Below are 15,005 nucleotides of genomic sequence, written 5' to 3'. Positions count from 1 at the left end.
ATTATTTTAACTAATTAAATATAAGACAATATATTATTACCAATTTAATATGGATCATAAATAAATATACAACTAATAGAAATTTAGAAATTTATAGATAGAATTTTAAATCATAATATCATATATTACAAATTAATTAAATAAATAATATATTAATAAAATTAAATAATATTTTCTTTGTATTAAATTCCGAATATCATTCCATCATAACATACCAAGCATTGATAAAAGAATAACATCATGCAGACAATCAAGCAGCAAGCATGCTGAAAAATATTTTGAATGTTATAAAAAGCCAAAAAAAAAAGAAAACAAGGATGATGATAAGGATGCATTTAGAATCAACTTACGACTGACATGCAATTTCTTTAGAGGTAATGACAAATTATGATTACTCGCAGCATAAATGCCAAAACATACTAGAACAAGAACTTAAAGCACAAACAACTTCCATTCCTTTGTATCAATTTTGCATCCAACTCTACTTCTTACCAAGTGAACTAATGCAAAGCATGATCAAGACCAGCCAAAAATTCCAAAATTGTGCTCACTATAGGTACAGGAAGAGTAATCATAAAAGACTGGAATTGCATCAATCCAATTCCTGCTTGCTCTTACTTCTTTTCATTTTCGCCTTAAACTTTGATTTTGCCATGAGTGTCTGAACTGTGTTCAGGAAATTTCCAGCTGCCATAAACACCAAAAGGATCCCACAGAATATTACCTGACAAAAAACAGTTTTTGATTATTAAACTGAGTACCTATATATCAATCAACCAACAGTTCAGAAACAGGACAGAGAAAGATATTTTAGTGCTTACCTGCCACTCAGAGACGACCCTTACAAATGCAGTCTTGAGCAATTGTAGTCCAACATATGCCTCAAAACCCTAAAGAAGGAATTAAAGCAGCATACAGAAAATTACTCGGGCCATGATGATGTAAAACCCGAAAAGAGCATCTTTTCATTGAGCTCCATTTCAAATACAAAAGATCGTATATCAGTCACCATTTGTTTTATGGAAAGTAATGCCTACAGAATATATGCTTCCGATAACCTTTTCTCAAAGGACATCTTATTTTCTGCAGTTTGTGTAACATTGAAAATCAGCAAGAAATTGTTCTCTGCTTTTTATAGTCTGAATGACTCTGACATGAAAACAGAAATTTTCCTCGACAATGATGTAGTTTACCCCTTCAAAAAATAAAATATAAATATTTTTCATTGTCAAATTTTCCTTGGGAGCCAAAGAAAGAAAATAAGATAATATTTTACAACCAAAAGGTACAAATAGACAATCTTTTCCTCCCAAAAGATTTCATATTAATTCACTAATGTGATCTCATACTAAGAAGACATCAGATTTAGATAAGAACTTTAATTATTTCACTATTCAGACTAACAAGTCATAAAAATTACAACTAAGGAAGGGATGCAAAAAATTGTCATGTGAATGCATCTCCATTTATGGTAAATATTTGCCCGTTCCATCTATATATATTAAATGCAGTAAGAGGCAGTTTTTTCTTCTTTTTCTTTTCTTTTCTTTTTCCCCTTTGTGAAATGTAAGAGGCAGAATGAATCACCTGTAGAATGAAGAGTATAGGGCATAAAAGCCACAATTGGCCATCCACTCCAGCTGTTTCACCCCAAACAACATCCATTCTCTTAGCCTAAAATAACAAAAAATTAAAGACTAAATGAGGCATAGCATTACGAAATTGAGGCAATACCATGTCTGGCTGCCAAATAAGCTTTCTTATACCATCAGAGTTTCTTTTTTCTTAAAAAAACAAAGAGATGGGGGGGGGGGGGGGAATAAATCAAACTCAAGTAGAAAAAGGCATTGACAAGATTTGCAGTGCACAAAAATAATCCAAATTGCTACCTTCCCCAAGGCAATACGAGTATAAAGTCTTTGGCGTTGATATCTGTTCTGTAGAAGCATGGAAACACCTTGCATCATTGCCCATTGCAAGAAAAGTTGCACCCCTCTCTGCACAATATTTAAGTGTTTCTTGATCATATCAACAGAAAATGCAATTAGCACACAATATAAAAAATAGTCACCTGCTTCTGGACACAATTTGGTTGTCCTTTAATTTCCCATGTGAGACTAACAAGGGCCATAATCATAGCACAGTAATGATGGTATATCCACCTGCAAAAGCACATCAGGCATCTTTGCTGAAATACAAATACTATCATTCCAACTAAGGTAATACAGATTTGCTAACCAAACTATATGGCACTCTTGCACTTTATGTCAATCAAGCATCACAAGGAAAGGGGGGAGGAAAAAACAAAAATTGAACTGCTGGTACCCCACCCCCCAACAAAAGAACAGATTAACAGCAGAGGTAGTCATAATTAAAGTGACAATTACTCAGTTGCATCTGACATCATTACCTGTTATAGTAATATAATCATAATAGAGCAATTTTTTAAAAAAAGGGAAGTAAATAAGAGAGCTAGACCCAGCCACAGTCAAGCACTCAAATAGAAAATCTTAAAAAGATTTGAAAAGTTTTAGCAGTCAAAATTTTATCCCTTCCAAAATATTATAAGAGTGAGGGCAAAAATGCATAAGCAGGGAAAAGTGGCAAAAAGGAGAAACAAACCAAAAGGACATTTTGCGGATAAACAGCACATTGAATTCATCAACAACCTAAGGGTCATTTGGCATTCTATTGGAGTTATTGTTAAGAAGAAGAGCACCATCTTAAACATGTTTCTTAGAGGGTACTAAAAAATTGATCGACATTTGTCAAACTAATTTTTTAAGAATATCTAAAATAATGCCTTTTAAAAAGCTGCTTTTAGGCTTGCAGCCTCAAACCCAAATGGCCCTAAATCATTAGCCTAGAGCCTAGAATACCACAATAACAAATAAATAATAGATATGCACTATCACAAAATAAATAAATAAATCCCAAGTACTCACTAACAGGTCCTAGAAATACAAATTTTCAAATAAATATTAGAAAATGGCCCATTTTGCCCCTTTTAACAAACAATCAGTAGTCATATTAGCCCCTAAGAAAAACATATAGTCTCAATTGGGTTCAGCTGGACCTTTTATATTTCAATTTTAGCTCAATTGAACCTAATTTAATTAACATAATGTGATGAAAAGGATGTGTATTTTAATTCGAAAAGGTCCAAATTAATCCTTTTGTTCAGTAGTTAAATAGGTCATTAAATTCTTTTTTGCAGCCAATTGGACCTATCACAATTTAATTTTGGCCAAATTGAAAAAATTTATTGTTATTAAAACAAAACAAAACAAAACATCACACTTCCTTTTCCCCCCTCCTCTTTATTGATCAAGAACCAACCACCTCCCCCTCATTCCTACCTTGCCGATCGAGAATACACCCACCTCTTCTACAATTAACCAGAGAAAGTCCAAGCAATCATGAACCATATAAATGTGAATTTTAGCTCCTACCTTTTCACATAGCAGTTATTTCTTTTCCATTTCCTTGCCAAAACAAAAATTTTACAGTCCAAACCATATTTTATTTTTTGTGGTCCACATGGTCAATGTCTTCTCTGTAAATCCAAGCCAGCATCTAAAAAGAAACTTGCGAATTTTTTCTTCAATGATTAGACACAAAGCTCCAAAGGAACTCAAAATCCAAACCACCACCCAATCCATTGATCACCACATGCACTTCACTCCACCATTGAACCACTGCTTATCTGCAAGCCATACTCCTCTAAATAATTCACACAACAGATGTGGAGAACCTAATTAAAATTTGAATGGATTGGCTGAGTACAATTAAAAAATGAAGGGCTTATTTGACTATCAAATTAAAATTAAGGGGTCAATTTGGCATTTTGCCTTTTTTACTCAATAAAAATCTATTTTTTAAATTTTTTAACACCATCAATTAATGATGGTAATTTTGGATTTGCCCAAAAATATTTGACTATTAATTTTTGTCAAGGACTAATATTACTATTGTCCATTAATTAAAGACCAAACATGAGACACTTGGCTATATTTCAGATATTATAGGACAAAGTATAAGTGCAAGTCAAAGTTATAGAAGTTGGCTGATAGCAGTTAGTTTCAGTAGTTATAACTGCCCTCTCTTAGTGGGAATGGGAAAATAAATAGAGCTGTATAAGGTCCTGAATTGTTCATTCAAGAACTGAAGTCAATGATAACAATCTCTCTCTCTCTCTCTCTCTCTCCCTCTCCCTCTCTCTCTCTCTTCCTTCTCTCTATTCTCTCTCCACTTCTTTCATCCTTCCTCTATCCTATTCTTCATCACCTAACATTTGGTATCAGAGTTGTGTGTGTGGGTGGAACTGCCTATAATCTGGTTAACGGGTTGCAAGCCATGTCCAGATCTGTGGTAGTTACACCAGAAGCAGTCAGGATTGCTGCAATAGTGGAACAACTCAGATCCTTTCAGCTGGAGAGTTGAAAGGCACTAGGAAGAAGCTCGAGATTCTCAAATTTGACTTCAAGAAATTTGCAACTTGGAGTTAGAAATGACATGCAAAGTATGAAGAAAGAATTCCTGGAGACCAGAAACTCTGTTAACACCATGGAAGCATCTGTCAGCACCATGGATCATTCCATAAATGAGTTGAAATCCCTAAGCCTGGGACTGAGGACGTCTGGGCAAAGATATGTAGTGGCCAACAAGGGAAATTTTACCTACTCCCAAAATCACTCTGCCAAGCCAGAGTAGTGAAGGGTCATCTGTGGATCCAAGTTATCTTGAATTCCTGATAGAATCTTGCCTAAAGTTGAATCAAGTATTTTTGTTATGCAACTGATTCTAGGGTTTGGGTTAGAAAATGCCTGAAACTTTTTGAAGTATATGGGGTGCCTATGGATAAAATGATAGGGATTGCAAGCTTGTATTTCTCTGGAATGACAGATTCTTGGTATAATAATTGGAATAAAGGTGGTAAATGTAAAGAATGCGAGGAATTTGAAACTGCCGTTTGTGTAAAAGATTTGGGGATCAAGGGTTGAAAGAAATTATGAGGAATTCATGAAAATTAGGCAAGAAGGGAATATATATGATTATCAAGATAAGTTTGAAGACCTTAGGGTGAGAAATGAGAATGGAGAGGATGTTACTGAGTTGCAGGAATCTTCTTTTCTATCAGGATTTATTGGGGGATTAAGGCATGAGATTAGACCTGTAATGAGAATGATAACCCTTGTCCATGCTTTTGAATCAGCCAAGTTACAACTTATAAGAAATGTTCTTACTAAACACTGGCAAGATTACCAAACCAAAACCAACACCAGTAAATTTAAACCTGTCAATTTGACTTCTTACCCCTCTACCACCTTTAAAACTGCCCAATTACACCAGAACTTTCCTTGTGCACCTAAAACCCTAAATGACACTGGGGAGAATTACTATCAGGTCCCTTAAATTTTAGGGAACTCACTATTTCATCCCTATTTGCAGTTGCACCCCAACTAAGATGGCCTTTTAGTTATTTTCCAACATCCAAGGTAGAAAAAGTTGATGCCTTTTTTTGGCTCGGTGACAATTGAAAAGCCTAAAGATTTCACATGCCCCAATAGCAGTTATTTTCTACATCACACACCACTGAACAACCCATGTAATGTTCAAAAACCATAGATCCCATCTTTACAAACTTTGCCATTTACATTTGTTCCCAATGCCAAAAAGTAGAGACAAAAACCTTATAAGTCATTCACAATCAAGGTAAATCATTCAAATGGCAAGTTGACAACTGCAGAATTCTCAAAATGCCAGTTAACGTAGATCAAATCTCTGTATGATTATCCTCCAATGATTAATTGAAACGTTGCGAATAAAGGACTTGACTACACAATGGCTGTATGAATGCAGCAGAATTACCAGCAAAGCAAATGTAGAAAAAACTCAAATTGAAGGATGGTCATGTGACAACAAATGATACTAGCAATTTCTTTGGAAGGCATGTTAACTGAGCATTAAAGACAAGTGAATAAACTGAATTAAAGATTGACTTCAGAAACTGGAAAATCAAGCAGCTATCATAAGTAAAGATCGAGGAAAGAGGAAAAACTAATCACAGTACCACGTCCAAAAATAGGAAGCCAGAAAGATAATAAAGCTCACTACTCAAAAGCACCTCATTCAAAAATAAAACCAAACTAAATAATCTTGTGACCGCGATGTTAGTGGCACCAGTAAGCAGTCAGCTTATGCTTGATTTAAATGCATGTCTACAAGGTAAGGAAACTTAGTGATTTGCATCAGTTACTCGTTCCCTTTGTAGCTTTAAAGAGTCCAGCGCATTGACCTTAAAAGAGGTTCACTAAGACTAAGGAAACAACTATTAATATGATCACGAGTAGAGCAGGTCTCAACCACATTTTGAACGACAGCATTTTCAGAAATCAGCCCATAAGATTCAAAAGCAGTAGAAGGTAGCAAGAAATTACCATGGACGAATATCGCTTCCATTGGCTCTTAAGATGTTCTCTCTCAAAGCCAAGCCAGTGTAGAGGAACAATAACCATGCCTGAATATGAGAAGGATGAGTCTTGCATGGGAATTGCAAATCCACACAATCCTCGAAAAAATATATAAAATAAAATAAGAGTACCTGGTAGAGCTGAACAGGAAATGCCGGCAAGCATCCATTCCAGACCCAAGATCGTAGGATCAGTAAAACTGATGGGAAAAGAAGAAAAAGAAGGGCCGTTCGATCCTGCTCCAGAAATAAAGCACACTATGAGCTTTTTGATGCCAAAACAGTTGCTTGGATAAGCAACTATATGAGAGGAGGGAAGGGGTGAGATTACCCTGTAACCGTTGTACTCCTCCTTAACCTTCAATTGAATATCTTTCCGAGAGGCTCGGACATTTATTGGTCCCAGAAACATTCTGAGAAAACGGCCTGCATGTGGGGATGTGCAAGACAAATTGTGAAATTCACGAAGGATTTGCAAAATAAAAAATAATTCAAGAATTAGGATTATAGAAACCCTGAGCTTTGGCTGGAAGAAAAGCAGCGGCATCTCCATCAAGCATGATACATCTGGCTCTATGTAAATCTTCTTCCAGCTGCAGGGGCGTATAAACAAAATAAAAATTCTGGGAATTAATAAAACCAATAAAGAACTGAATTTAAAGGAAATTGATGATCCATTTATGCAAAAAGAAAAAGGAAATTGCCTTATCAGCTAGCTTGGGATCGAGAAGCTTATGGGAAAGGGCGGAATCGAGGAGGGAGCGGCAGCGACGGATAGAAGACTCGAGGGAAAGAGCACGTTGGCGGAGGGACTGCTCATCGTTGGAAGACCTTGAGATTAAAGAAGACGCAGAATCCTGAAGGTCTTTGGCCTGCTCAACCACTCTAGCGACCTCATCCTCAACCTTGTCGACGGATTCCCCTACGGTGGAATTGGTGGAATCCATGAAATGAAACCTTCTTTTGATCGAAATCGATGAAATTGAAATCACTAATGTTACTATTAAGATTAAACACAAGGAAACTCTCTCTTCAACTCAGTATCCACAATTAACAATGTGAAGCTCACGCGGCAGACATCTGCAGTCGCTCATCTGTATCTATCTCTAGGCATAAATCTGAAATCTGAGCTTTCCTTGTCTTTTTGGAAACATAAACTCTCTCTCTCTCTCTCTCTCTCTCTCTCTCTCTCTCTAGTCTCTGCGGCGGACGCACGCACGATATTATGTGGACAGTGGCTGATGTATTAATCTGTGCCATTCTTCTCTTTTTTTTTAAAAAAAAAAAAATTATTATTCTTTCACCGATGCGGGAAGAGCACCGCTCGCACATAAAATGTGTACTAGGTTCCTTTTCTTTATTTAGATTAAGCCGTTTGAATTAAAAAATAAAATTCAATAAACATTTTTACAATTTTTGTATTAAAAATAAAATTTTGTTTGTTATTTTTTAATAAATTTTTATTTCTCAAAAATTAATATATAATTATATAAAAAGTGATTTAAATTCTTTTCTTAATAATTTAGTAATTAAGTAATATAAATATATAATATATTAGATAATATAAATATATAATATATTAGATAATATAAAAGAAACTGCTTTAATTATATTTTTTTTATATAGAAATTGAGAATAACTATTGATCTACCTTTTGGTAGTTTAAGCAATGAATCACAACCACTATAAAAGAACAAACACAAATCTCAAAAAGAAATACTCAATAATCAAATGTGAAAATCAAGCTTTCTTTTGCCAACAAATCTACAAATTCAAGATTTTCTTGACTTTGCCACGTCAATTAGAACTATAGATATTAGAAAAAGAAAATATCAAAAACATGTCTCTTATAAACTTACTTTATTGTTGTCGGACTTTAGCCCATTGATATTTTTATTTACATTTACCTACAACTTTAACAATAGATTTATCCAACCCAAACTACTTGAGAGGAATAGAAATAAACTCAAGCATTCCAAAGCCAATAGACACCACCAAACAGAAATTAACATTACTTTCAAGGTCACCAACTTTTTCCTATGTGACAAAATAAGTAAATGAGGAGTTGAATGTTTTATGAAATGAAGTTTATGTTTGATACAGAGCAACCAAATCTAACTTTTATTATCGATATTCGATAGAGATCCACAATAATTTTTAGAAAAAAAATTTTGAAAGCACGACTTTCAAAAGTATGACAAGGGTTAAAGGTCTGTCACAAAATTCGAAATGAAAATTTTACCATTTAGAAGGTTAATTTTACATTTTAATTATTTTTTTAAATATTTTTATAATTTTGCATATTATGGTTTTTTTTCTATTATAAATAACATTTCTTTAGCTATTTGAGATACTCTTTCAATTTTTTAAGAATTTCAATAAGACTTTTCGGCTTCTAGCTTCTCGTCTCTATTATTTCGTCTTAGCCAAAAGTTATTGGTTAAAACTTCTGACGGAATCTAATAAGTTTTATATCAATATTAATAATCATTATCTTCTAAAGGATTTCTAATCAAAAGAAAATAGTGAAAGTTCTTGGAGGTGCTCAAGTCTCTCTACATAAACATTCCTTTTACTGAATCCTTTTCTCAATTGCCTTCATATGCAAAGTTTCTAAAGGAGATACTATCCAAAAAGAGGAAGCTTGAAGAGTTTGAAACAGTGGTACTAACTGGATAATGTAGTGCAATCCTTCAACATAAGCTCCCTCCCAAGCTTAAAGATCCTGATAGTTTTTCTATCCCTTGTGATATTGACAATTTGCATATCGATAGAGCTCTTTGCGACTTGGTGCTAGTATGAACTTGATGCCCTTATCCATTTGTCAGAAGCTAAAATCAGGTGAACTTAAATTAATCACTATTTCTCTTCAATTAGCGGATCGATCAATAAAATATCTAAAAGGAATTTTAGAAAATATTCTGCTTAAGATTGGTAAGTTCTTTATCCATCTGGATTTTATTATATACTTGAAATGGAGGAAGACATGAGAACACCCATCATTCTTGGAAGACCATTTTTTGTCACTGCTGGAGCTACTATAGATGTGAAGAATGGAAAGTTGGCATTGCATATGGGAGAAAAACAAGTTATCTTAAACTTGTTTGATACCTCTATAAAATCAGCTGTAATAGATTCTTATTTTAAATTGATACGGCAAAGGGATGTGAAAAAGATGATGTTGAAGCACCACTTCCAAAAGCAAATCTAGCCATTTTCACGCTGAAGATTTGAAAAAAAAAAATGAACTAGTACATGATCCATCCCTTGCAATTCTAAAGATTAAATCTAAACCTCTCTCTTGTCCAATAGATCCTTTTCATCCAAAGGTTTAGCTAAAAGTGTGGTTGATTATTAGACAAAGTAAGAAGGATCCTTCTTACTTTGTCTAATACTATGAAGATCCTTCTTACTTTTATTCTCTTTAAGCTTGAAAGGGAATTTGGGATACTTCGGAGCTCTAATTTATGGAGAATAGCTAAGTTGAAATAAGAAAGAAAGCACTCAACAATCCCCATATAATTCAGCCTAAATTACATGGGTGAATCCATAAAAATATAGTGACCCGTATAACTAAAGAAGATATGTTTGAATGAGCTTAGGAGGTTACACGGATCTACTGAAAATTACACAGGGTGACCTCATGTGATTAGACCACCCTATATAAATTTGAAAGGAGAAAATAAGTACTCATAAATTTACACGAGACTATGAAAATTACATGGATTGAGCCCATGCGATCTGAGCAACCCATATAAATTTTACAAAGGGCCATCAATTTATATGAGTTCAACCAGTGTAATGTGTAGCCATATGATTTCAGTAGATAAACTTGACCTAATCAATTTTGTTGCATTATGATTAGTCTAAGAGGTCTCAAAGTCATATAGTATTGAAATAAGAGTCATAACAGGAATAAAAGCCAAGAATTTCAATTTGAAAAACATTTTGAATTTGGAGAGCACTAAGGAGAAACTGAATAAAAGGAGAAGAAGCCATTAGTTCATGGAGAAGATTTCGCAGCAAAAATTTGAGAATATCAAACTGTCAATTTCATTCGTGGATTTATTCGGTTTTATTTTTCTTATGTCTTATTCTCTTAATTTTATTGTTTTTACAATTATGAACATGATTGAGTAAATTTCTTTATTCTAGGATGTGGGAAGTAGCACTTTGATTATATGGGTCTTTAATTGCTTTCATTCAATAAATTTGTAATTTCATTATTTCATTCAATCTTATGAGAATTTAGTGCTTATTTTTTTATTGTACCCATTTTACATTGATCTAATATATTAATTGAAAAACTGAAAACTGAAGATTAATACAGTAAAAACATAAATTGAACCTAGGGTTTTAGATCTAAAAGATAAACTTTAATCCTTTGAAAAATTTTAACAATTAATCATAGATCCTAATGAGTTCTAATTGATTCAATACCGTGAAAATAGGTATTGATTTAGGGTTAATTTCCTTCAATTAAGTAATTTTCTATTTATTTAATGTTCAATTTTAATTCATTTCAAATGTAACCCTCTAATCTTAGAATATTTATCTCATAAGTGATCATCCAATTCAGTTATTAATTTATTTATTGCTTTCTTTAAATTAATTTTAAATTTATAATAATTTCTTGATAGTCTAAATAATTAAAATAATTAAACATTTAGTATTCAATATATTTCTCATGGAAAAGATATTTCTCTCATTACTTTATTACTTGTTAACGATTCAAGCACTTGTAAAAATTACGCAACATTAGACAAATGGTTCACATCAAAATAAAGAAAATTTTATAGATATAAACATCACCTGTGGAGAACTCATCTATAAAAAAGAATTAGATACCCACAAAAAAGAGGCTTTAAGATTTGCCAAGACCTCAAAATTCAAAAAAGCTTAAATGGAAAATTAGAAAGACTTGGAACGAACAAGTTATTTCCATCAATAGTTTAATAATTTATCAACCTAATTCACTTTCAAAACCTTGCCTCAATTGTAAAACTAAAAAAAATTCAATAACAAGTATAAGAGATCCAAACTATAAATAGACCTCCTAGAAATTTGATTCATATAAAAAACTCTCCAAGAAAAATCCTCTCTAAAATTTAATTTTTCATCCAAACTTAGTAAATGTATGATATGATATAGATATAGATATGAGAAAGAAGGTCATATCTCAATATATTATAGACTAAACAACAAAGCTTAATGAAATCCAACTAGAAGAAGATACCCGAAGTAGAATTGCAGCTTTTCTAATAGAGTCCTTTGAATCTGATTTAACACCTTTACAATTTTCTAAAAGTGAAGAAAATCTCCAATTTAATGAAATGTATTTAGAATTAGGTTCTAAAAAAGAGGTCAATGTTCTCGTAAAAGATAAAAAGTTCTTATTTAAAGTCATCTCACAAATACAAAATCCTTAATTATAATAGTAGTGCTTATCCAAACTTCAAAAATCGTCTGAATTACCATTACAATTAAACTCCTTCTATATCTTAGTTAAATCATATGCCTTGTAATAGTCGCTTAATTTCTAACACTGAAATTTCAAATGTAATACCCGGTTAGACTCCGGTATCGGAATTCCTACCGTCCGGTGGAATCTCGGATGTCGGAGACCTCTAGAAGGGTAGAGGCATGTTTTATAAAATGTTTTCATGTATTTTAATGTTTTAAAGTATGAAACTAAATGAGTTTTTGCATGAAAATAGCATTGGAGGAAAACCCAGGTTCGGCCGCCGAAAGTCAAGTTCGGCCGCCGAACATGCATGCGTTTTGGAGGCACGTTAGGCCCCCGAAAGCATGAGTTAGGGAAGTTCAGGTTCGGCCGCCGAAAGTCAAGTTCGGCCGCCGAACATTTGCATGGATGCGGAGGCACTTTCGGCCCCCGAACGTGGCCTGGCCAGCCACTATATAAGGGGCACTTAGCCGAAATGGGCGAACTTTCTCCCATTTTCGGCCACAGCAAGCTTCCGACTTTCCCTTTGCACACCTAGTGTTCTTCCTCCAAATCCCCACCATTTTTCTTGAGTTTTAAGCTTGCATTGAAGGTTTTGAACTTTTGAAACAAGTTTTGGAGCTTTGGGAACTCAGGAGCTCATCTTCTTGGATCTCCAAGTTTAGGTCGTCTCCCTCTCGATCTTCAAGAGGTAAGAGCCGATCTTAAGCTCCTTATGTGTTTTCAATAAGTTTTATGCTAGATCGATGGGTAGAAATGCATGTTAGGTTACATGTGGAGTTATGGGTTAACCTTGATGTCTTGGACAATGTATGTTGTTTTTGTGTGTGTTTGAAGTGTTGTAGTTGGGGTATTTGATGTTTTGAGGCCCCTAGGAACTTGTATGCATGTTTTAACTGAGGTATATGCATGATTGGTGAGTTTGGAGGCGAAAATGCATTTGGGAGCCAAGTTTCTGCCCTTCGGCAGAAACCAGGTTCGGCAGCCGAAGGCACTTTCGGCCGCCGAACATGGCTGGCGAGGCAGGCCTTTCGGCTGCCGAAGTTGCCCCCGAAGGGAGACTTTCGTCTCTGTCTGGGACTTTCGGCCGCCGAAGGTGCCGCCGAACATGCATGAGTTTCGTCTCTGTCTGGGAGTTTCGGCCGCCGAAGGTGCCGCCGAACCTGCCTAACTTTCGGCTCTGGAGGGACTTTCGGCCGCCGAACCTGCCGCCGAAAGTGCCCTGTCCAGCCATTTCTTGCATGTTGTTATGTGATTGTTTCATGATGTTTTAGGGGGTTTTTGGGGAGTATATTAGAGTTATGGTTATGTATGTTTGGTCCCTCATTGGAGTCCACCTGTGTAGGTTCGGACCCGAGGAACCGAGGACCCCAACAGTGAGCCAGCTGCTACAGAGTTTGTCAGAGCTAGCCAGAGGTGAGTGGAATAAACATTAAGTTTTAAAATAAATGAGATATGAATTTTGAGCATGATCCATGCATCATGAATGCCATGAGTTATAGTAGGTTGCTTGCATTAGTATTCACGAATATGTTGCATTGCATTTATGATGTTAATGTTGATGTGGATTGGTTATTGGATGATCCTTTAGTCCTCATATGATATGATTGATGTTATGGCATGTTATGGTATGGAAGTCTAGGTTGTACCCATTCTACGTCCCTGGCACGATGTAAGAGGAAGTCCAGGTTGTACCCATTCTACGTCCCTGGCACAGTTGGTCCATATGATATGTTATGATAAGGGAAAGACCGGTTGACCCATTCTACGTCCCGGCACAGTTGGACCTATGTAGGGGACTATAGGTGACAATACCATCCGAGATGTGATTTATTGTGATGTGTTGCATTCCATGAAAGCATGAAATTTTAATATATTGTTTTATACTATTCTGCTCACTGGGCTTTGTAGCTCACCCCTCTCCCCTAACCCCAGATGACGCGGAACCCTATGGCACAAGCCTCAAACTCACACGCACAAATAGATACGGAATCCAAAGATCTGATAAACCCACCTCCTATGGCACCCCAAACTTAGAGAAGCTGAAACACCAATGATCGAAGGATTTAGATGAGAATCCGACAAACGCCACAACGAATAGTTGATAAGTTAGCCAAGATTCCTGGTGCAATTGATGAAAGCAAATCCTCACTCTCACTCAAAGCAATACACGCCAAAGGCATGAAAGAAATTCTGAAAAGTTTGATTAAAAGCTACCTCTTACAATTGTTTCTTATCCTTATATAGTAAGGAGAAAAAGAAATAAAACCCTAAGACACTCTTCTTGGGCCTGACTTAAACACATAAGACCCAAGCCCAATCACACACTAAAATAACATATAAGTATTAAAATATAAGCCCACAACATGGCCCAACACTCTAAAACTTAAAAGATAAAATATGGCCAGAATACAAACCCAAACAAAACTAAAATAAAACAAGTGTTTAAATAATAAAACTAGCAAGCCCATCATAACAAAGTTGAATCTTCACAAAAGCCTTACTTGATCTTCACTTTAGGCTTTCCTTTATGTAGTTTTAGCCCATAGGTTTGATTAGGCTCCCTCAGCCTATGATTGCAAATGTTGCACCAAATCTGTCCCATATGAGTTAAAGCACGCCCTAAATATATATGGATTATATGAATATGATTTTGAACTACTCTTGGATCCATTGGAATGATATAAGTTTGCTCCACACCATTATTAGAAATTTGTCCTATTATATCCGTATCATTCCCTCTTTCTTTAGAAAAGATTCGTCCTCGAATCTTGCTGATATTTATGTCAAGAAGGAAAGCTTTAGGCACCCATGTATCTTCAAAGACCTCCTTTTGAATAGGTGGAAATAGTATAAAACTTTCATCATGGATGTTTTCATCAACAACCTGCACATCAAGAACAAATGAACTAGACATAAAAATATTAGTCATAGAAAGATCATGTGGATGTGACCCATTCTCCTCTACAACTTCCAAAACAGTCTTATTCACCTCCTCCACCTCATCAATCATGTGCTCCCCATGTCCACCATCATTCACAACCTCTTCTATAAGTTCATTAATGGAAT

The 15,005-nt window shown here is 35.0% G+C and overlaps 1 protein-coding gene across 3 annotated transcripts; it reads right to left on the bottom strand.

The window, feature by feature from the left end:
- Positions 1-432: 432 nt before the first annotated feature.
- LOC110623870 (transmembrane protein 120 homolog) lies at positions 433-7,703 on the bottom strand. Of its 3 annotated transcripts, XM_043950322.1 has the most exons (10): positions 7,177-7,701; positions 6,987-7,065; positions 6,804-6,898; positions 6,605-6,709; positions 6,441-6,520; positions 2,072-2,162; positions 1,890-1,997; positions 1,588-1,674; positions 822-890; positions 433-724 (listed from the first exon to the last, which is right to left on the bottom strand). In XM_043950322.1, exons 1-10 carry the CDS (start codon positions 7,417-7,419, stop codon positions 593-595), a joined length of 1,089 nt encoding a protein of 362 aa, XP_043806257.1. In that variant the 5' UTR covers positions 7,420-7,701; the 3' UTR covers positions 433-592. The 3 variants fall into 3 exon arrangements, with proteins under 3 accessions (XP_043806257.1, XP_043806225.1, XP_043806279.1); XM_043950290.1 differs by having other exon boundaries at positions 6,441-6,709; positions 7,177-7,703; XM_043950344.1 differs by lacking the exons at positions 433-724; positions 822-890 and adding an exon at positions 898-1,195 and having other exon boundaries at positions 7,177-7,702.
- Between the last annotated feature and the right edge of the window lie 7,302 nt (positions 7,704-15,005).

This window comes from Manihot esculenta, chromosome 1, assembly GCF_001659605.2.
Source record: "Manihot esculenta cultivar AM560-2 chromosome 1, M.esculenta_v8, whole genome shotgun sequence".
Lineage (NCBI taxonomy): Eukaryota > Viridiplantae > Streptophyta > Magnoliopsida > Malpighiales > Euphorbiaceae > Manihot > Manihot esculenta.
The sequence above is the reverse complement of the archived record's forward strand: the minus strand, read 5'-3'. Positions and strand labels throughout refer to the sequence as shown.